Genomic DNA, 22709 nt, shown 5'->3' with positions numbered 1-22709 from the left:
CGATATTGTTTTAAATATGCATGAGGGCATTTAACACTGTGTCCTATTCAGGTAAATACAAATAATTCAGTGTGGATAGACTGACAGACATGATTTACAAAGATTGACAGACAACACAAGAAAATAGAAGTCAGAATGTGAAGAGCTTTGTATCTCCTGGTAAGGAGTCTGGTTTTTTTCTTAGATGTATCACTTGAAGAAGTTTAAGCAAAGGAGTCATAATGTAAATCAGATTTATGTTTTCCATTGCCTGTAACACTAGCTGTAATGTAGAGAATGGACAGAAGCAGATTTAGGTAGGAAACACCTGGGCTTGATCAAGTGCCACTATGCATTTAACTATACTTCTTTACCAACAGGTCTTTAATCTCCACCATTTGCCAGGCACTTTGCATATCTTACCTCATGAAATTCCCATGAGTTGTATGAGTTAATTACTATTAACCCACACCTAGTAAGGAAAACTGAAGTGTAGAAAGTTAAATAAGATGTTAAAAACTGTACAATTTTTAACTTAGATTATATTTTCTTGTATTTTTGTCCTCTCCTACAAGAATCATATAGAAAATATTCATGTTTATTATCTTTTATGTAAGCCAATGTCTATAATTAACCCATCTGTGTAAGACCATACTTATAAGAAAAAGCTTTTTTATTTTACTTGGTATAGGTAAAAAATAAAATTTTTTCCTCCTACAAAAAATAAAAGAAAACTCAGCCCTACAGGTACAGGAGATAAGGGTTTCTTTCAGGGCAGACATTGACACTTTGGGTCATTTATGTCAAACTTGAGCTGGAAATTTGAAGCCCTGAGCTCATCTCTTTTTTTCTTTTCTCACCTTCTCTAGTGTAGTTAGAGCAACCAGTCAATATTATTATACACCTTAGTTTGATTAAAATGTTCAAAGTTATCAAATACATAGTTGTCCAGAACCTTGCTTTTCATAATGATATGATTAGGAGAGTCTAATCGCAATATTTTGCATACCTCTATTGCCACTAAGTCCATGGACTACTTCTTTACCACAGGAAATAGGGTCATTAGTACCTTTAAATCTAATCAGGTTAGAGAAGTAATTCTGGGGAAATACAGAAACAATTCAGAAAGCTCATCCTTAGGATTCTTTTCCTCTGGAACCCTCTAGGTACCACAGACAGAGAGAGAGAGAGAGAAATAGAGGAGAGAGAGAAAGAGAGATTGCTAGAAATTGGTTTACATGATTGTGGGTGCAAACTAAGCAAGTCCGAAATCTGTAGGACAAGTTCTGTCAGAAGACAGCAGCCTTAAAACTCTAATGTAGAAGTGAATGCTTTAGTCCACAGGTGGAATTTCTTCTTCCCCAGGGAAACCTCAAATTTTCACTTAAGTTCTCTAAACTCATTGGATGAGGCTGACTCCAATTATTAACGATAATCTTCTTTACTTAATGTCAAGTGATTATAGATGTCATTAACAACTACGACCTTCACAGCAAAACACAGAAAGTATTTGATTAAATAACTGGGTTCTATAGCATAGCAAAATTGGCATGTAAAGCTAACCATCACAGATGTCACAGATATGTTCATTATCTTCACTGTGGTTGCTATCAAGATGTTTTTATAAGCCAAAACTCATCAGATTGTACACAATAAATATGTGCAGTTTACTGGATGTCAATTATACCACCAAGAAAAGCTGTAAAAAAAGAAAAAGCATGGAATTATATGTGATATATGGTATGTAAAATTATATAATATAAATACATAAAGATATATCTAAAAATAATCTTATGGAAATCAAGAGAACATGAGTTACAGTACATATTTTTCAATTGCATAAAGAAAGGGATACATAGTAAACAAACTAGAAAACCTTGTCTCCATGAGAGGCATAGAGTGGGAGTGGAAAATGGGAATGAAAAGGATTGAAAACATGAATGACAAGTGAGGGGCCTGGCCTGAAAGAATGACGACAATAGTGATATGAGCTGGAATAAGATTTTCTCAACCGTCTGACCCTAAAGTATTCCCACCCTTCTTTGCTTGAACCAGTCTGACCTTCTCTTAGGCCCTGTGGGAGCCATACATACCACTTAACTGCCTTAGAGACTTTATAGTGCTGCTCCTGGGAACCCTGAAGTGATAACCCTTTGTCTTCTCCTGTTCATCTGTCTACCTCATGCTTATTTCTGAGGTGTCAGCTTAAAGATCACTTCTTCCTGAGGGCCTTTCCTGGCCACAAACCACTTCATCCTCGATTTAAATTACTTATCCTCTTCTCCTTTCTCTTAGCACCTTGAAAACTTCCTCCATAGCACTTATCAGTATTTGTCATAACTAAGGTATTTCTATATATTTGTTAGAGGGATCCTTTTGGAACACCTGCTGCCCCGTTCCAGTGCAAGCCCCATGGTGAAAGTTGCCATTGTCTGTTTTGTTCTCCACTGTATATCCTGAGGGTGTAGTCCAGTGCCTGTTCCCTTACAGACTCTCAAGTACATTTGTGGGAGGAATAAATGAACAGAGGAATTCATGAATTAAAAAACAGAATGGAAAGGATGGAAGAATCGGTAGAGGGATTGGTGGATGAATGTATATATCCATGGTCTTCCTACCGATGTGGCTCCACATGGGCCCAGCAATGGGAAAACAGACAGGGATATGCCAGGGACAGCCAGGGGATGGAAGATACACAGACGCGGAATGGGGGATAAAGGATGGAAGGAGAAGGGGAGACTGAGTAGAAAAACCAGTCGGAAGACTGAAAAGACATAGGAAAGAGGGAGACAGAGAGGTAGCAGCAAAGAGAGAGGGAGGATGCAGGGGAGCTGAGGGAGAGGTGGAGGAGAGAGACAGCAAGTGGGACTGCAAGGTGACAAGCAGAAAGCCAGGGACAGGCAGAAAGTAAAGGAGCATCTCTCCCCAACAACACACCTTACTGGGTGGTGATCAAAATAATGAATTCCAGACATCCCTCCTTTTCTTTCTAGTACCACCAGCTCTTAACATTGGCCATGAAAAATTAGAGCCGTTTGTAAAAAACCAAGGCAACAAAGGTCCGACTCCACTCATTGCTTCTGGTGAAAGCCTAGTAGCTGAGGTCTTACCAGTGATAAGGCTGCAGGGAAAGGGACAGGGACAAGTAGACACTCCTCATTCTGAAGCAAGCTCCATTCAGGTGGCTGTGTGGGAAGCACATCCAGGGAAGGTAATAGACTGATGTATGCATTGGTTTTGTAGAAAGGAAAAAGGGAATAACAAGTCCTTTGCCTACATACCATGGAAAATTCCCCATCGTGGGGCACTGGAAAGAAATTGAATCCTCTCAGGGGCAAAACAAGCATTCCAGGTGGAAGTTGCCCTGCTGCTGGTATTGGGCATTTATTATATCAAACCTCTAAGATGAAGTAGAGAATTTAACATCACAAGGCATGAAAAGGTTGTAACCATGATCACTCGATCCCAAGGACATTCTTGCATGTGGTGTTAGACTAATGAGACTCAGTGGAAATAAACAGCCATATTTTGACATTTAACTGCCAATATTCCCCAAGCTATACATTTTATTGTAACTCACCATGGGCCTGAATTGTTTCCTTAAGCTGATGGAGGATCACAGGCAACGTCTTGAGGACTTGCGTGGACTTAAATGGAGAAGGGCTAACCACACTGATTCCACTGTGACACACCGATCTTAGTTCTACCATAAGATCTTCCCTCCCCTTCCCTGAGATAATGACTAAAAGTTTACAGTGAGCCCAGTTTGGGCATTTTTGTGTAATGGTGTATGCAGCATGGGTATGGCCTCTCAATGGGATATTTAGGGAAGGCAGAGAGAAGCAAGCAGGAGAGAGCTTATGGGAGTGCAACATCAGTTTCCCAATGGTTAACAGCAGCCCTCAGACAGTTAACACAGGCCTAACCAAGAGACTGATCAACCAGCACACATGTGAGGCTTATTCAGAGAGTGGTCATCAAGGAAAAGTTTTTGGTGGATAAATCCTTTTTATCCTCAGATCCTTTTTTATTCAGGGATGAAGGTGGTGATTGCTGAGAAGCCAGAAAGAATAGTGTGTAACATTATCAATATACAATTTAATAGCTGAAAGGCTTTTCCAAAAATCGCAGCAGTGATATGTGTTGTCTATTTCAAAGCAATTGTAAAATGTGAAGTACATCAAATAATATGCTGTGCAATGAAAGAGAACAGTTAGATATGTGAAAGTAGTTACTGTAGAGGACCTGAAATGGCCTAGATATGTGGAAGTAGTTACTGCAGAGGACCTGAAATGGCCAGTTTTAACTGTTAGTGATACAACTAAGGAATAGCAGAAGCCAGTGAGTTGGTGAAGGGATGTTTGCCCATTTGGGCATCCTGAATGTCAAGGTCAAAGTACTGAGATAAAATGAGGCCAGAATGAGGACAACCTGCTTACTGTGAGAACAAGCTTAAGAATCAGACACTGGCTTCATGTTATGTGAGGTTAATGCATGAACCCCTGAGGAAAAAACAGATGAGAGGAACCACTGGAATTCGAGAGGCCTTAACCAGCCATGGTATCAACAGACATTCTGGTTGCCAGTAGACCTGCTTTTGCATCACTGTTAGCCCTAGGAATGCAGAAGAGCACTGCCATTCTGATATAAACCCAGAAAAGGAGAGCATATACTACTGTAAGACCAATTAGAACAGAACTCCCCAAGGAATGAATGGGGAACAAGAATTTCCATCTCCATGGTAACCCTTGTACAAGTCAGCATTATTTCTCATCAGTATGATGGAAAGACAGACATTCTGATTTCCTGGTGTTTCTATTCTTGCCCCTCTACTATTCTCTCCACATGTCTCCAAAAAATCCTTTCTTAAAAAATGACCATTAAAAACCAGTATGACATCCCCTTGCTGAGAAAGCTTGAACGTATTTTTATTGCCTTAGATGAGAAATAGGATGGCAGACATATGCATAGGAGAGTGGATACATCTTAAAAGCATAGTTCTCAGTTAAAATATTTGAATGTAAGAAAAATTCATGTACTATAATGCTTCCAGCCACGATGAATTAACAGGAATCCGATGTGCTCTGCCACCTAAATATCTATAAACCAAAAAAGTTATAAAGCTGTACGTCGTGGCTCCACGAGCCACGCAGGACGTTGATCCCCAAGATAAGGGAACTTGAAAAGGCGATCCCCAGGATTGCCCAATTCCCCCCAACTTCTTGCCTAGATAGAGTTTACAGGCTGCGGCACAGGGAGATTGAACACAAACAGAGGTGAATAAGTGAAGGAGACAGAGCTGAGAATTCCAAGAGGCCAATGTGACTAGAATATTCTGGGAGTAATGGAGGGGAGAGAGCTGCACAGAGAGGTAGCCCTGGAGAGCTGCAGAGGTTTCCCACCTGGGTGCAGTGTATGAGAAAAGGGCAGTGGTGGTAGCTGACTTCCATTTTCCGGAGTGAGTAGTTGTGTGGATCATGGTGCCATTTACTGAGATTGTGAAGATGGGAGTTTTAAAAACAAGAGAGATGGGGGACGTGAGTGTGTGGGAGGGGTGGATATAGCAATACCACAGTGAGACAGACTCACTGTGAGGAGCCCTTGAAACATCCAAGTGGAGATGTCAAGTAGACGAATGAATATATGGATTTGGATCTCAGAGGTGAAGTTCGAACTGGGGTTGTAGATTTAGGAGTTGTATGCATATTAGCATATATAGTTATAAAGCATCTAGCATATAGAGGGGCTGGTATAAAAACGAATACAATAGAAGTTCTCATCATAAAAAGTTGTAACTATGTGTGATGATGGATGTTAACTGGACTTATTGTGGTGATCATTTCACAGTATATACAAATATCGAATCATGGTGTTGTACCCCCGAAACTAATATAATGTTATATGTCGATTATATCTCAATTAAAAAAAAGAAAAAGAAAACATAAGAATAAAAAATAAAATAGAGCGAATATAAAAGTCCACTACGGATTTTGTAAAAAAAGCACAGTTTCAAAATGAGATGGGAACATAGCATTTTCTATTAGCATATAGCGGTTTGTCAAGGCTTTCGCTTCTAAGGTCTGGTCACGTCCCACAGAAACGTGTTGCACAGGAAGGGCTGAGAGACACAAGCAGCTGACAGGGAAGGTTGCTATGCAACAGCTGAGGAAAGCCATCCAGACAGGCAGAATTGATGTTGGTCACTGGAGAGTAAAAGCTCTGGTCCTAGCAATAGCTTCCATTCAGACACAGGGGTGGACAGCCTGGAGAGGCTGATATAAAAACGAATATAAAAGTCCACTATGTTTTTTTGTAAAAAAAAAAAAAAAAAAGGGGCTTCCCTGGTGGCGCAGTGGTTGAGAGTCTGCCTGCCAATGCAGGGGACACGGGTTCGAGCCCTGGTCTGGGAGGATCCCGCATGCCGCGGAGCGGCTAGGCCCGTGAGCCACAACTGCTGAGCCTGCGCGTCTGGAGCCTGTGCTCCGCAACGGGAGAGGCCGCGATAGTGGGAGGCCCGCGCACCGCGATGAGGAGTGGCCCCCGCTTGCCGCAACTGGAGGAAGCCCTCGCGCAGAAACGAAGACCCAACACAGCCAAAATAAATAATTAATTAATTAATTAATTAAAGGTGCTAATAATTTAAAAAAAAAAAAAAGGAGGAAAAAAAAAAAATAGAAGTGCAATTGGAGATGGGAACATAGCATTTTCTCCAGTCATTCTGGAAGCGCAGCAGCATGTGTGTGCTTAGGTAGGACCCCAGTAAGTTCTCCTTTTGCTTCACATTTTGCATATTGAGAAACCGGGCTCAGAGATGTCCAGTGACCCGAGCGGGCTTTCACACAGCTAGCGACAGACTGGCCCAACACTCCATCCCCGGAATTCGGAAATCCAGCCCAGCTTCTATCCACAAGACCACAGCTGCCCCAGGCCCCAGCCATGGAAGGAACCAGGCCAAACATTTACTCTGAATCAGGGCTTGCCATGGCTCAGACACACAAGTGCCTGATTGTCCTGGCCGCTCCAGTGGGCACCAGGAAGGCCTCAGGGGCAGCGTGTTTGTGCCACTCACAGCGAAGAGGCCTGACAGTCGGAGCAGGGAGTGGACCCCAAGGAGCAATTCTCACACCTGGATGGACCCACACAGAGCAGGCAAGGGGTGGGCCTGGGGCTCCTACCTGTTCCCCCCAGAATGCAGAGCGTGAGCTTAGGTCTCAGAGAACAGAAACCTGGCTTGTTGGGACAGATGTTGACAGGGCAGGGGAGGTGGGGTGGATCTGCTGCTCAAACTGAAGAAGGGAGGGTGCCTCAGTCCCCGGGGCCAGTGCTAGCGGAACATGGATTTTTGGAGTCAGCGAGACCCCGGCCCAAATTCTGCATTTTCAACTTACTGGCTCTGTGGCCTTGTCTAGTTCGTGCGATGTGTCTGTCTGTGCCTCAGCTTCCTGATCTGTAAAATGGGGATGCTGACATCCACCTCCCAGGGCTGCTGTGAGAGGAAGATAATGCCCAGCACAGCTCAGGCTGTGACACACAAGCTGCATGAAGAGTGGCTGGGGAAGCAGATGTTCCCAGTGTGTCTGGGGGCCCTAGAGATGGATAGTGGAGGGGAACACAAAGGGAACTGGTGTCCTCTCGCCACTTCCATTTCTCTTGTTGCAGTTGCAGACTGCGCTAGAGACCTCTGTATTGGTGACCTAGGGGTCACGCTGGGGAAGCAGGGCTCAGTGTATTCCAGACCACACTGGAGGAGCTTAGAGGCAAGGGGGAGCGCGGGGCTGAGAAGCATTGTGCAAAAGTGGGGGGACTGAGGGTATATGATGGATGGGTTGGAACCGCAGTACAGGGTGTGAGTGCCCGCGCCTGCGATCGGGGGCGCGGAGGCGGAGGTGGGGAACGGTGAGAGGAATCTGGCGGGAAGGCAAAAACGCCCCCCACCCCGCCCACCCACTGGCGGAATCGCATGCGCACTGGGGACCTGGTGAGAAAGGCTTTTGTTGGGAAAGCGGGCCGGCTGAAGGGGTCCGCGCATGCGCAGGCTGCCCAGCCGCGCAGCGAGGGGGGCGGTGCGCGGAGAAAAGGGGCGGGGTGGTCGGAGCTGCTGTGCTGGCAGCAGTAGGCGAGGGCGCGGCTGCGGGGTTCCTGGTGCTGAGGACGGACGCCATTGGAGCCCCAGGGAAGGTAAAGATCCAGCCCCAGACAGGACCGGGAGAGAGCGAGTGGAACGAGGGTACGCTGTGCCCTCCCCATCCCCAATCCCCCGCCCCCGGATCTGAACAAAGCCCGAGCACGCAGAACCTGAACCCCGTTAGACCCGCGGTCTAGATAGGAGCCGCCCCCCTCCACCGCCACCAGACGCAGGCTCCCCGATCCGAGCCCTACTCACACCGGAGCCCACCATCCGAACCCCTTTAACAGACCCGTGTGCTCCGTGCTGAGCTTCCTTAGAGCGGAGGCCCCACCTCCACCCCAACCACTCTGAGATCAATCCAGTGGAACTGAACGTTTTGCCCCCTTCCTGGAGTTGCAGTCCTGGCCTCTGAGACCTCCGGCACTCCAGTTCGAGCCTCACCTAGTCCGAAGACCCCCACCCCATCCACCTTGAGCGCTCCTGTATGAGCCCAACCTAGACCTGAATCAGCTGAATCCCCCCCACCGGCACTTAGAGGGTCCCTGGGATTCATTTTCCCAGGGCTTCCAGCGGTCCCCGTTTGTCTGAGCCCTCTCATGTCATCTCCTCCCCACCGTCCTGGCCCCCTGCTCCAGGCATTAAATTCAGGCGCTTTATTTCTCCCTCTCTCAACGCATCTCCTATGGGACTCTTTGGACCCAAGCCCGCCAGTGCACCCCCTGTTCAAATCCAGCCGCTGGGCCGGGGAGCCTGCCTGTCCTAAACTCCCCTTTCAGTGTAGGGTCTCCTCCGGCCTCCTCTATCCTTCTCTTAGGGCTCTGTCTCTGAGGGAATCTACCCCAGCAGCCCTCACTCCCCCACCCACCCCGACCTTATACTGCCTGGTGACCTGATGATTGCAGCCCCCCACTTCCTGAGAGATCCGGCCTCCTGCTGGGTCCCGCCCCCTCCCTCTGAAGAGGCCTCCCCGTCCCTCTCAGGCTGAGCTCTCTTCTCCTTGGGACCCCCAGCATGGCTGAGGGAAGCTACCGCAAAGAATCTGAAGTGTACAACGTTGAAGACATGGACGAGGGTAGTGATGAAGTCGGGGAGGAAGACATGGTTGAAGGCAACGACTATGAAGAATTTGGTGCTTTTGGAGGCTACGGAGCCCTCACCAGCTTTGACATCCGTATCCTCAGAGCCTTTGGGAGCTTGGGTCCAGGCTTTCGCATCTTAGCGGTGAGGCCCCTTGTCGGCCACCTGCTAGCCCTGGGCCTTCCCTCCTGCGACGTCAGGGAGGATGGGAGGAGGGGGTGGGTGAAGGCTGGAGTTGAATGGGGAAGGACTGCCCACATCCACCAAACCTTCCCTCTCCTGCTGGGAGAAGGGGGGTTTGGGAGGGTCTGGGGGCTGGTCGGGGGCTGGCCAGCACAGGGCGAGTGTGTACAGCTGTCTGCCTTGCCCTCCCCTCCCTGGTCTTGCAGAATGAGCCCTGGGAACTTGAAAACCCTATGCTGGCCAGGACTCTGCTGGAGGCATTTCGGATGGATCCAGAAACACTTGCCAACGAGCCGGCTGCCCGTGCTGCCAACGTAGCCCGGGCCGCCTCCTCTAACCAAGCTGCTCGGGCCACTGCTGCTGCTGCCCGTGCCACCTACCATCAGGCGGTCGCTAACCACTCAGTGGCCACAGACCAGGGCTCAGGAGGCGATACCCAGCCCATGACATCGGCTGCCGAGGCTCAGGCAGCCACCCTTGAGACAAGCCTTGCTTCTCCGCACAGCTCCCAGATGCTAGTCAAGAGCGAGATGGCCACCCCCGGGGCTCCAGCAAGGTCCACGCAGCCCCAGACATCCTCCCGGGCCCAGGAGGCTGCTGCCGAGGGCCCTAGTACGGCCTGTGCTTTCTCCCAGGCCCCGCGTGCCAGTGAGACGGATGCCACCCGGCCCAAAACAGCCTTCCTGGGTCAGAACGATGTCTTTGATTTCACCCAGCCGGCAGGTGTCAGTGGCATGGCCTTCCCACGCCCCAAGAGACCTGCCCCGGCCCAAGAGGCTGCCACAGAGGGCCCCAGTGCTGCCTCCGGGGGTCCCCAGGCAGCCTCTGCCGGGGAGGGGGCAGCCACCCGGCCCAAGACGACCAAGTCTGGGAAGGCTCTCGCCAAGACTCGGTGGGTGGAGCCTCAGAATGTTGTGGCAGCAGCTGCTGCCAAGGCCAAGATGGCCACGAGCATCCCTGAGCCTGAGGGTGCAGCTGCCACCTCTCAGCAGAGTGCGGAGCCCTGGGCCAGGACGGGAGGCAAGAGGACAAAGAAGGTGAGACCTCCCTGCTGTCTCCAACCCCCCTTGCTCCCCTGCTTTCTCTGCCCTCTCCTCTCTCTGCCTCCTCCTCTCCCTCCCTCCTCCTCTCCCTCCCCGCATCCCCTCCCCTCCCCTCCCCTCCCCTCTCCTTCCCTCTCCTTCCCTCCCCTCTTCTCTCAGCTTGTGCATGTTTCTCCAAGACAGGTTAACTAGCATGTTTTTACTCCACGTAGTCCCTACCCTCGGGCCTGGAGGGAGAAGCGGTTGGCTCAGTGCCTGGCACTTAGTAAGCACTCGGCACGTGTCATCCGCTGTTCCTACTACCCTTACCTCCAAGTACCTGCTCTGGTTAAGATGTGTGCCAGGTGCTTTTGCACGGGTAGCCTGGTAGCCCTGAGTCTCTCCTCTGTCTAATGGTACAGTCCAAGCACCTGGATGACGAATATGAGAGCAGCGAGGAGGAGAGAGAGCCTCCTGCGGTCCCACCGACCTGGAGGGCATCGCAGCCCCCACTGACGACTGTGCGGCCTCAGATGGCCCCTCGGCCCCCCATGGCCCTGAGGTCCCAGGTACCCTCAAGGCACGTTCTGTGCTTGCCACCCCGCAATGTGACCCTTCTGCAAGAGAGGGTAAGAAGCCTGCCCTTCCCCCATCTCGCTCCTCCCCTCCCTCGCGGGCCCGTTCTTTGAGGTCGCCCACGCCTTGGTCTCCCCGTGTGCTCCCTCCTTCTCCAGGCAAATAAGTTGGTGAAATATCTGATGATTAAAGACTACAAGAAGATCCCCATCAAGCGCTCAGGTGGGCAACCTGTGCCCCCTCCCTGAGCTCTGCCCTTCCCCCCTCCCACAACCCTGCCCTGTGGGCCTCCCATCAGATGCCCGCACACACACATCAGGCCTGGCTGATGGCTCCATTTGCACGGTGTGGGGTCCTGAGGGTGCTCCCTTCAGCAGGGCTGACAGAAAGGCTGCAGCTCTGTGGCCCCTGCTCAGCCTCGGTGCTTTGCCCACCCCTCCCCTCCTGCAGACATGCTGAAGGATGTCATCCGAGAATACGACGAACATTTCCCTGAGATCATTGAACGAGCAACGTACACTCTGGAAAAGGTGGGTGCGGGGCCGGGGGCAGCTCTGTGGAGCAGGAGCCGCAGGGAACCCTTGCCCCCTGCATCCCCTCGAGGCCCAAGGGCAGGACTACGTGCTCTGGAAGGACGCCCTCCCTGGCCTCTCCACCTGGGAGCTTCCTCTGCCTGCCTCCTTCCCTCCTTCTTGCCCTTCGTGCTCTCTGAGTGTCTGGGGTGGTCTCCTGAGGTGGATCCCATTGTCTCAGCCAGTGTCAGTGCTCCCACAGGGCACTTCCTCTGCGGCCTCTCTTCTTCCTCCTCCCCCAGGGCTTGGGGCTCCCCGCCAAGGAAAAGTTCTAATGGGGAATTGAGTGACTGCCTGCAGGACACCCAGCATGGATGTTTGATCTCACACTCTGTTTTCTCCCTCATGTAGAAGTTTGGGATCCACCTGAAGGAAATCGACAAGGAAGAACACCTCTACATTCTTGTCTGCACACGGGATTCGTCAGCCCGCCTCCTGGGAAAGTGAGAGAGCACAGGAGGGTGGTGGCCTTCCTTGGTGGTGCCTCCGCCCTCCTCTCAGAGAAACGGGAAAGTGGGGTTGGGGGGCCTAGCACGGCTCCCACCCAGAGTTAGCAGTGCTGAGCAGTTAAGGGCTGGCAGGGGCAGTAGCCTGGGCCGAGGATTTGCTGCTCTCCGGGTTTCGCCCCTGCCCACCCTTCCCCACCCCCATCTTCCTAGGAAAGCAAGCTTCTTGGTTGCCTCTCCCTGCTAAGGTCCTGGCCAGGGCTCGGCAGAGTGGGCCTCGGGAGGGGGACGGGGGTGTGGGGGGGCTCTCCAGTGGAGTCGTGCTCCCGACGCAATGCGCAAAGGGCAGGGAAGGTCTGGATGTGCCTCTGGACACAGGGTTGCCAATCCTTTGCTGCCTGCCTAACCCCATCCTCGTCAGAGCCCTGGGAGGAGGTGTTAGCATCCCCATTTGATGGATGAAGGGACTCGGTCTCAGGCCGAGGAATGAATTGTCTGGACCAGGTAGCGCAAGCCATACAGAGTGGGAGGAACTGCCCTGTAGCCCAGCAATCTGGGAGAGGCTAGTTGAGTGAGCCGGCTGTGGTCCCCCCGGGCAAATGGCTGCTGGACAGGATCCCTCTTTCCACACTTTCAGGACCAAGGACACTCCCAGGCTGAGTCTCCTCTTGGTGATTCTGGGCGTCATCTTCATGAACGGCAACCGTGCCAGCGAGGGTGAGTGGCTGGACCTGCAGCTGGGGGGTTGCCCGCCGTCTCACCTCCGTGTGCTAAACTCTTGTACCTCATCTCCCCTCGCAGCTGTCCTCTGGGAGGCACTACGCAAGATGGGACTGCGCCCCGGGTATGATTGGGGTCTCTCGGCTCCCACTCCTCAGTGTGTCCTTGGGCACAAGAGGCCCTGGGATTGCAGTGGCCTAGTGGTCTCTGCGGGGCGTGGCGTCCTGGACTAGGTAGAGCGCAAAGGGTCCCACCAGGGTGCGTGGGGAAACGGTCCTGAACTCTGAGCACCCCCTCTGCTCCGTGTGCCTTCTCTGTTCCCAGATGAGAACTAAGAGAAACCATCGGACCTGGGGGCTCCGTCAAACCCCTCCCTGGGGCATCGCTGACAAGTGGCCGTCTGGCCTCTGCTGCCGGCCCAGGCGTCCATGGGGACACCCCACAGGCTGGGAAGCTCTCAGTCCTGCTGGGAGCGCTCCCGCCCACCCCGGGCGCTGCCACTGTCTCTAGTCATGCGTTCCTTTCCTTGCACTCAGGGTGAGGCACCCATTCCTGGGCGATCTGAGGAAACTCATTACAGAGGACTTTGTGAAGCAGAAGTGAGTATCGACTGAGTTCACTTTGCCTCCCACTCAGGCCTTCCTCGTGTGCCGCTCTGGCTGAGGAAGCCATTCCCCAGCCCATGTCTTAACACCAGAGGGATGGGTGTCTGGTGTGAGAGTGGGGTGGGGGGGGGAATGTGAGTGTTGGGGGGAGGGCCATTCCAGGGAGGCTTGGGGAAAGGGTGCAACACATGCTGACTGTGAGCACCGGGTGGGGTGGTACAGCCCCCATCTCGTTCAGCACCTGCCCTCTAGGCAGTGTCCCCGGCTTTACACCTCAGGAGCCAGGGGCTCAGAGAGTGGAAGCCTGACATGGCCCTGGCTGGGATAAGGCCCATTTGGGCCTGGAGCCCAGCCCCGCTGACCTTCTAGCCCAGGCCCACCCCATCCTCGGTGCTTGGAGATCTCGTGTGCCCTCACACAGGCCCGTATGCATGTTCACCACCAGCGCCCCCCACCAAACACACACACACACACACACACACACACACACGCACACGCACACGCACACACACAGATGGTCGAGAGTATGCATGGAGTCCACTGCTCTTGGTTGACTGTTTCTTCCCGTACAGTCATTTTCTAGGGTGGACTGTCCCCGGGTTCAGCCAGGCCACGGACGAGCCCCGTGGTGGGGTGTGCTCAGAGCAGGGGGCCTGAAGAAATGGCTCCTCTGTTTACAACACACCCAACAGGAACCTGGGTTATTGTGACAAGGGGCACAAAACTCGTGGCCTTCCTATGAACAAATACCCTACACGTGCCCCCTGCCCCTCCACATGGCTGCTGGGCAGGACCAGTGGCCTAAGGGTGTGAGCACCTCGGTTTTGGAGGCGGAAACCCCTGGGAGCGAGCATGGGAGCGAGGCAAGGGCTGCGGGGCCAGGGCAGGCCTCCTGCGGCAGCCAAGCTGCAGCCTCGGGGCTGGGAAGGGGCCACCTGGGAGCCACTGGTGCAGCAACAGGTCTGCCTGGCTGGAAGCAGAAGTTTATTTTCCTCTCTCACGCAGGTACCTGGAATACAAGAAGATCCCCAATAGCAGCCCACCCGAGTATGAGTTCCTCTGGGGCCTGCGCGCCCGCCACGAGACCAGCAAGATGAGGGTGCTGAGATTCATCGCCCAGGTAAGGCAGAGCCTCTGTTCTGGCTGGAGTTTCCCATACCTCGTTGGTTCGCTGAGGCCCAGAAAGGTTCCTAAGTCACTGACACAAGTTCACAGACGTAGTGAGTGGATGGGGCGAAATCCCAGGTCTGGCACAGAATAATGGGAGCCCGATTCCAGTCGTGTGGGTTTCTATCATGATTTTGCAAAGCGCTCAGGAGGGCGTATGGCAGGAAGCAGGTGCCGAGCGAGGTGGGGTAGCTGTTCCGACGGCTGCTGTTCTTCCACCGCAGTATCAGAACCGAGACCCCCGGGAATGGAGAGCTCACTTCTTGGAGGCTGTGGATGATGCTTTCAAGACGATGGATGTGGATATGGCTGAGGAACATGCCAGGGCCCAGATGAGGGCCCAGATGAACATCGGGGAGGAAGCTCTGATTGGACGGTGGAGCTGGGACGACATACAGGTCGAACTCCTGACCTGGGATGAGGACGGAGATTTTGGCGACGCCTGGTCCAGAATCCCCTTCGCTTTCTGGGCCAGATACCATCAGTACATTCTGAATAGCAACCGTGCCAACAGGAGAGGCACCTGGAGGGCTGGCATCAGCAGTGGCACCAATGGTGCGGCCAGCACCAGCATGCTCGATGGCCCCAGCACCAGCTCCACCATCCGGACCAGAAACGCCGCCAGAACCAGCGCCAGCTTCTTCTCCTGGATTCAGTAAGATTGGAGGTCATTAGATGAGACTCTGAAGGATGGGGTGTGGAGGGGCTGGGAGGAGTCAGGGGAAGGCCTGGGGTGTCGCGGGGGAACGAGGAGAGCCTGACAGGACACTCAGTCTGTCCTTCCTATCCCTCACGGTTCACCTGTATTGACCCTTGTGTTCTGGCCTTTGTGTCTCCCGGTTCCAGGCAGCGCTGAGGAGCTGCAGCAGTCCCCCGCCGAGCCAGAGTGCCTCCTCTGCCCCCTCCCCGACAGGGCACTCTAGGCAGCTTCTCCCCGTCCATGGAAGATGGCATGCCAGATGACGCGCTCTCTGCCCTTCCTGCTTTCCTGTGTGCTTTTTGTCGTGCTGTCGTGTTTTGGGTATCAGTGTTGCATTAAAGTTGCAAAATCAGTCGGACGTCTTCTCCTTTTCCTGGGCAGGTGTGGCTCTGAGTGGCCCGTGGTCAGGCCCTCTGAGACAGGCGGGGGCCACCTCTCCCTAAAAGGCAGGCGGGTGTGGCTGGGTCAGCCACTGGGAGGCGCGGAGATGCCAGCTGAGTGTGGAAGCCAAGAGTTTCCAGGGGCTCCGGTCCACACAGTTTCATGATTTCCTACACTGTGTGGCCCCGGCTAAATGCCTGTGGGGGTCCTCAGGAGAAGGGGTGGGGTGGAGGGCCGTGAGCTGGTGCCACCGTCCCTCCCACCAAGGGACGGGATCCACAGACATCCCCTAGGACCCACCTCCGCCCCATCTCTGGAGGCGCTGTCCTGGAATCCTTCCCTCATCCTCCACACCATTTCAGGACCTCCTCCCTCAGACCGAGTCTTAAGGACAATGAGGTAGGCCTCACAGTGGCATTCTCACCCCTCCAGCCGGTAGAAGGAGGAGCCGTTACTGCCGCGAGAGCCGATTTAGTGAAAGAAAGCTGTAGGCAGACCTGGACAGCCCATTGCCTGTGACCATGACCCGAGGCCCTTCGGGAGGCTCCGGGGCTCTTCTCCATGGAAGCAGGGCTCTCCCGGCGAGGCCAAGGCCAGCCTAGGTCTCTGTATCTTCAAGGGCTGCGTGGTCCCTGCGGGGGGCGGAGGCTAGAACTTTAATTCCCCAGGTGCACGACAGTGAGGGCAGAGACACTTTGGAACCCTGGGAAGGACTCCGTAGCAGGAAGGGGCCGTCTGGGGCTTTTCTGGGTCCCCCGGTGATGTCCACAGCTTGGAGGACAAGGCTCCAGGTTAAGAGGAAGGAGAGAGTAGTGTAAGGACCCCAGCCCACCCAGCCCCCCCACCCCCCGCTTGCCTCTTTGCCCCAAGAAGTGGTCCCGCTCCCTCAGCCAGACCCGGATCCTGACCCAGACCCAGCTACATCATTTGCCAGAGGCAGTGGAAGACAAAAACTCCGGTCACCTGGCTCAAAATGTGTTAACAATTGCAAGAGAGCAGCAGCAGAGCACTGAACCCCTAGTGCAGACCTGCTGAGGGACGGCCCGGGCCGCACCCCCAGGAAGCAGGCTCTGTATGGACCCCCCTCCCCTAAAGACAGGCTTCACGCGGGTTTCTGCCTTACTTGTTGGTGCTTTGATCTCTGCCTCCCTGGCTGCTGGCTTGATGCCTGGCCTTGTGGACACTCTGTGATTCCGACAGAGATTCAGGCCCCTTCCAGGTGCAGGTTTCCAGGTTGACGGCCCGGGATTTGGGAACCCAGCCCTGGCATGATGAATGACACTGGAACGTTCCTGGCTCCCTTGCCCTGGGACCTCCCAGGACCCTGCTGTGCATGCAGTAGGCACCTGCCTTGTCATGGACAAGGGTGGGGCACTCACCACAAGCCACAGGTATGAGCTGGAGCACTGTGTGCAGAGGGCACCTGAGATAAGGCAGCTCATCTAGAAAGGAGGAGAGAGCAGCCCTCAGAGACAGGGTGCTGGGGAAGGCACCACCTCCCCGGGCCTCCAGGCTTGCAGCACTCTCCCCGTCCACCCCCTTCCCCATGGTTGTCTTCACCTGGGCCCTGCTCCCCCACACTCTGCTGCTGAGAGCAGGGTGGGGAGGGAGGAGGAGAGCAGGGAGGCGGCCTCAGGAGCAGGGAGGAAAGAGGGCCCTGGGGATCGCGGACAGACCCTGGGTCCCCCAGAAGCCGAGGATGGTCACCTCGGAGGCGGCCGACCTCCTCACCCACAGGGCAAACATGAGACCAAGGCAGGCCTCCCTCCCGGCCCCAACCTCAGCCCTTCCACGGGCTCCCCCACCACAAAGGCCCACAACAGGTCTCAGCAAGTGTTTTCTGAGGCCCTACTATGCGCCGGGGCCTTGGCTGAGGTGTGCGTGCACCTTGGCAGCTCCTGCAGCTTTCTCCCCAGCCCAGGCCTGTGCCCTCTGACTCCTGGGACACTTGTTCATGGACAAGCATTCACCGATTCACTTGTTTCCAGTTACTGACGATTATGTATAAAGTCGTTCTGAATATTCGCATGCCACTACTCGTATGGCCTTGACGTCATTCACCAGACAGCCCTGATGGGAGGTGATGATCAGGCCCATTCCATGGATGAGGACACTGAGTCTCTGAGAGGGAGGACACTTGCCCCGCGTCCCACAGCCAGGAAGGGGGCAGTGCTGGGACTCGAGCCCAGGACGCTTTGAGGCCAAATGTGTGCTCTGCCCACTGCAGTCTGCTGCCACTGCCTTCGAGGGACTCACAGTGTCGTGGGGTGACACCCCCAACTCTCACTCCTCTCTGCAGACACCCACCCTCCTGACCGCCCGGGCAACCCATACAGCTCCCCACCTCCCTTCACTGAGCCAGCACCCCACCCTTCACGGCCTTCCTGCCCCTGAGGTTCATCGTGGGCTTTTAAGGCCTGCCACCGCCCACCCAGCCTCCTGACACATCCTCACTCCTGTGTCCTGGAGAGGCCAACGCTTCAGCATCCTCATCAGAAATGGACTCGCCCACCTGAGGGTGACACAACAGTCCCTTTCCAGGCCAGCTGCCCTAGTATGGGGTTCAGCAAATACATGCAATTTATTTTGAAACGGGTGACCTACCCACGGGTTACAAAGTTCAAGAAGTGAAATGGGGTGTACACACCCAATGACCACATGAAAGAAGAAAACTATAAAGACTGGATACTAAGAGTTGATGAGGGTGTGAAGCCAATGAACTCCCCTACACTGCCCATAGAAATCTTCATTTGCAGGAGGCCTCCGGAAAACAGGAGGGATTAGAGCATGTGGCTACTTCAGGCAGCCTGGACGGAGGAGGCATCAGAGATCAGGTCTAGGCGAAAGTGAGCCTTCTGAAAGCAGGGAGGGAAGACGTGGGAAGACGTAGCTTCACTATGAGCAGCGCACTGCTTTTAGCCAGGAATCTGAGAGAGCTGAGAGCCAGATAATCATGGGCCTTTCGGGAAGGCAGCAGCTACAAATTATCTTTAGCTTGTCTCTGAAGCTCTCTAGGACACTGAGGGGTCCCAGCACCCAGAATCAGGACACAGAGGAGCAGCCCTGGGATCAGGCCACCCTCACAAATCTCCTCCTCTTGCTTCCTTTCCCAACACGGGGGTGGGGGTGCGGGGTGGGGGCGCGGGGTGGGAAGGGCCCCAGGCACAAGGTTCGGAGGCAGGAGGGACAAGGGCAAGGTCAAGAATCAATGCAGAAGGGAGTTCCCGATGTGCAACCTCAGCTGTAGTTTCACATTCTTGTCCGAAGCACGCTTTGCTCTTCTGTGTGTGGGCGGGTTTCAGAGGCCTGCAGAGGCTGGCGAGACTCCCCTGCTTGCTACCCACAAGGAGAACATTGCAATGACTGATAAAGCCCTGAATATTTTCCTTATCAGAGGTCCACATTTTGGGTGTTTGCTCATTTGCAAACTGAGTTCCTCCCAATGAAGCTAATAGTCAAGGTTTCTCTTTATCAGTTGTACTGGGGTTTCACTGGCCAACAAAAATGTATCCATTTAAGTGCACAGTTCCATGGACTTTGACAAATGCTACCATCCATGTAACCACCACCTCAGTCAAGAAAGAGAACATTTCCCATCACCTAATAAAGTTCCCTTGTGCCCCATCCCAGTGGATCCCTACCATCCACATCCAGCCTTAGGCAACCACTGATCTCCTCTCTATATTGCTTATAGGTTAGAATGCTGTTTACGAGAGCCTGCTATACACATAAATATGCAATATGTAAACTTTTGTGTCTGCCTTTTTTCCCCTCTGCTTCAATGCTTTGGAAATTCATCCATGCTGTGGCACAAATCAGTAGACTAAATTAAAATTGTTCCAATTCACAAGCTGTTTGTCTCTGTTGAAATCACACAAATACACCAAAATCTCCTAGAACTGGTAGGTGAATTTACCCAGAGTGCAAGATACAAGATTACAGCACAAAATCAATCATATTTCTATATACTAGTAAAACAGCGTTGGAGAAATGAAACTTAAGAGAGGAATACCACGTACCACTCACAAATGAGGGCGATTCTTAGTTGTGAATCTAACAAATGACACATAGTATTTGCATTCTGTAAACTGCAAAACACTGAGGAAAGAAATAAAAGAAGACCTAAATAAACGGAAGAACATAACACGATCATGGATTGGAATATTGACCATAGTAAAGATGTCAGTTCCCCCTAAATTTATGTATAGATTTAATGCAATTCCAATAAAAATCCCAGCAGCACGTTTTGTAGGTATAAACAAGCTGATTCTAAAGCCTGTTCAGAAAGTAAAAGAAACTAAAATAGCCAAAACAACTGTGACAAGAAGCATAAAATTGGAGTCACATTATCCCATTTTAAAACTTATAAAACTACAGTAAACAAAAGTCAGTGTGACAATGGTGAAGCAACAGACACACAATTAAATAATTCAGAGGGAAGATTCCAGAACTAGTTTCACAAAATATGGCCAATTCGTTCTGAACCAAGGTGCAAAATTGACTGAATGAAGAAAGGATTGGCTTTTCAGCATATGCGTGGGAGCCACTGGACGTCCATCTAAAAGAAAAAAGAACCTCACACCTTATCCTAAAACCCACTAAAAATGAATCTTAGATATAAACCAGGAACATGAAACTGTAAAACTTTTAGAAGGAAATAACACAAAATCTTCAACCTGGAGTTTGGCAAGGATGTTTCAGGTATGACACCCAAAACCCTTTTCCTCTGTGAAAGACATTGTTAAGGGTTTGATAAAACAAATCCCAGACTGGCAGAATGTATTTAAAAATTACATATCCAACAAAGGTCTTGTATCCAGGATATATAAAGAACTGTCAAAACTCAACAGAAAGAAAATAGTGGAAAAAATATCTGAAGAGACAACTTCAATAAGAAGAATATATAGGTGGCAACTGAGCACATGAACAGATGTTCAACTTCCCTGGCTCTCAGGCAAATGCAAATTAAAACGAAGGTGAAATACCAGTCTTCCTGTCCTAAAAACACTAAAACGTAACAAAACCCAAAACAAAACAAGAAAGAAAGAAGCAAGCAAAGAAACAAACCAAGGAAAAACCACCTGACAGTACCAAAGGATGTTAAGGATGGGCAGCAACTGGATTTACCACAGGTTACTGATGGGAATGCAGAGTGGCACAGCCACTATGGAAAGACTTTTACTGCTTCTCGTGAAGTTAAACTTACACTTAGCCACGTGACCAACAACTTCACCCCTGAAGTATTTCCCCTAGAGAAGTTTAAACGTGAGTTCACACAAAAACCTGTGCACGAATGTTTATTACAACAGCTCTGTTCATAATCAACAAAACCGTGCCGCAACCCAAATGTCCCTCAACAAAGTGCATTATTCCCATACAATTGAATACTATTCAGTGGTAGAAAGGAGCGAACTACTGATACAGTCAACAACGTGGATGAAACTCAGTAACATTATGCTTAGTGATAGAAGCCAGTCTCAGGTTACTTTTAAATGGCTCCATTTGTAGGATGGTCTTGAAAAGACACAACTAGCGTGACTGAGAGCAAATTGGTGGTGCCGTGGTTAGGCATGGAGGTAGAGCATGACTACAAATGGATAGCACTGGGGACTTCTTGGGGGTTGCAGAAATGTTCTGAATACTGACTGTGATGGTGGTTACAAGAAGCTATACAAGTAAGTGTTGAAATTCCTAGAAGGGGATGTCCAGAAGAAGTCTATGTCACTGAACATTAATTTAAAAATAAAATGAAAGAAATAATGATGCAATAGCCTTTTTCAGTCAAACAAACAAAAAAAGTATTAGAATTGTCCACCAGTGGCCTGTACAATAGAAAATACTGAATGCATTTCTTTAGGATGAATGAAAACCATGCCAAATTTATGCCCAGATCAACACAAAGGAACAAATACCCATAGAAATGGTTAAATATGTGGAGGGGGGGGAGGGGAAGGGTTTCTAAAAGATTCCTTTCTTTAAAAGTTAACTGAATGTTTTCAAGACCAATAACAATGCATTATCTGGGATATAATATATGTACAAATAAACTGTATGGAAACAAAAGCAAATAGATGGGATTATAAAAATAAAGGCATACGTGTGTGTAAGGAATCTTATTCTTTGAAGATGAAATGCCCGAAGTGAGAGAGTGGCATGGACTTATATATACTACCAAATGTAAAATAGATAGCTAGTGAGAAGCAGCCACATAGCACAGGGAGATCAGCTCGGTGCTTTGTGACCACCTAGAGAGGTGGGATAGGGAGGGTGGGAGGGAGTCACAAGAGGGAGAAGATATGGGGATATGTGTATATGTATAGCTGATTCACTTTGTTATAAAGCAGAAACTAACACACCATTGTAAAGCAATTATACTCCAATAAAAATGTTTAAATAAATAAATAAATAAATTTAAATATGTATAGTATACTCTTCTACAGGAACCACTTAAATATAAAACAAAAGGAATAGGTAATAAATATGTAGATTAAAATGGAATACTGAAAACTACATCAGCAATACATAAGATGGCAATGGAATTGGGTGAAAGAAAAAATGAAAAAGCAAATCCAGGAATTAAGGAAAGAACGGGAGGAAGGAAGGAGGGAGGGAAGGAAGGAAGGAAGGAAGGAAGGAAGGAAGGAAAGAAAGAAAGAAAGAAAGAAAGAAAGAAAGAAAGAAAGAAAGAAAGAAAGAAAGAAAGAAAGAAAGAAAGAAAGAAAAGAAAGAAAAAAGGAAGGAAAGAAAGAAATCTACTTGAAATAAGATGGTGGATTTAAAGCCAATACTATTTCTACTTAAACTAAATGTAAATATTCTAAACCCTACAAATAAAAGGCTGAGATTTCTAGATAGAATAGGTGCAGGATTCCATAGTATGATGTTAAATAGGAACTCCCTCTAATGTAGAGACAGAGATAGGTTCAATGAAAAAGATATGCCATGTGGAGATGAATTGTAAGAAAAAAGAGAAGGTATAATAACAGATAAGATGGATTTTAGGATCAGGAGTATTAACTAGTGATAAACAAGCATATTTAATAATGAAAAAATGGGCTAATTGCTCAGGAAAGCACAACAGTTCTCAATGCACTGGATAACTGAACGTTAAATTACATAGAGGGAAAACTGACTGAACTTAAAAGAGATATAG

General features: G+C 50.6%; 1 protein-coding gene across 4 annotated transcripts; it reads left to right on the top strand.

Moving 5' to 3' along the window:
• Positions 1–8007: 8007 nt before the first annotated feature.
• Positions 8008–15527, top strand: LOC309651922 (melanoma-associated antigen D4). 4 transcript variants are annotated; one of them, XM_082445159.1, is made up of 13 exons: positions 8008–8157; positions 9118–9328; positions 9574–10404; positions 10812–11018; positions 11124–11187; positions 11416–11495; positions 11889–11980; positions 12621–12700; positions 12785–12827; positions 13240–13302; positions 14314–14428; positions 14700–15130; positions 15322–15527. In XM_082445159.1, exons 2-13 carry the CDS (start codon positions 9119–9121, stop codon positions 15329–15331), a joined length of 2226 nt encoding a protein of 741 aa, XP_082301285.1. In that variant the 5' UTR covers positions 8008–8157; position 9118; the 3' UTR covers positions 15332–15527. The 4 variants fall into 4 exon arrangements, with proteins under 4 accessions (XP_082301285.1, XP_082301287.1, XP_082301284.1 ...); XM_082445161.1 differs by having other exon boundaries at positions 14700–15142; XM_082445158.1 differs by having other exon boundaries at positions 8025–8157; positions 9088–9328.
• Positions 15528–22709: the final 7182 nt, after the last annotated feature.

Source organism: Balaenoptera physalus, assembly GCF_965194825.1.
Source record: "Balaenoptera physalus genome assembly, chromosome: X".
In the NCBI taxonomy this organism is placed as follows: domain Eukaryota; kingdom Metazoa; phylum Chordata; class Mammalia; order Artiodactyla; family Balaenopteridae; genus Balaenoptera; species Balaenoptera physalus.
This window is presented reverse-complemented; position numbering and strand designations above follow the sequence as displayed.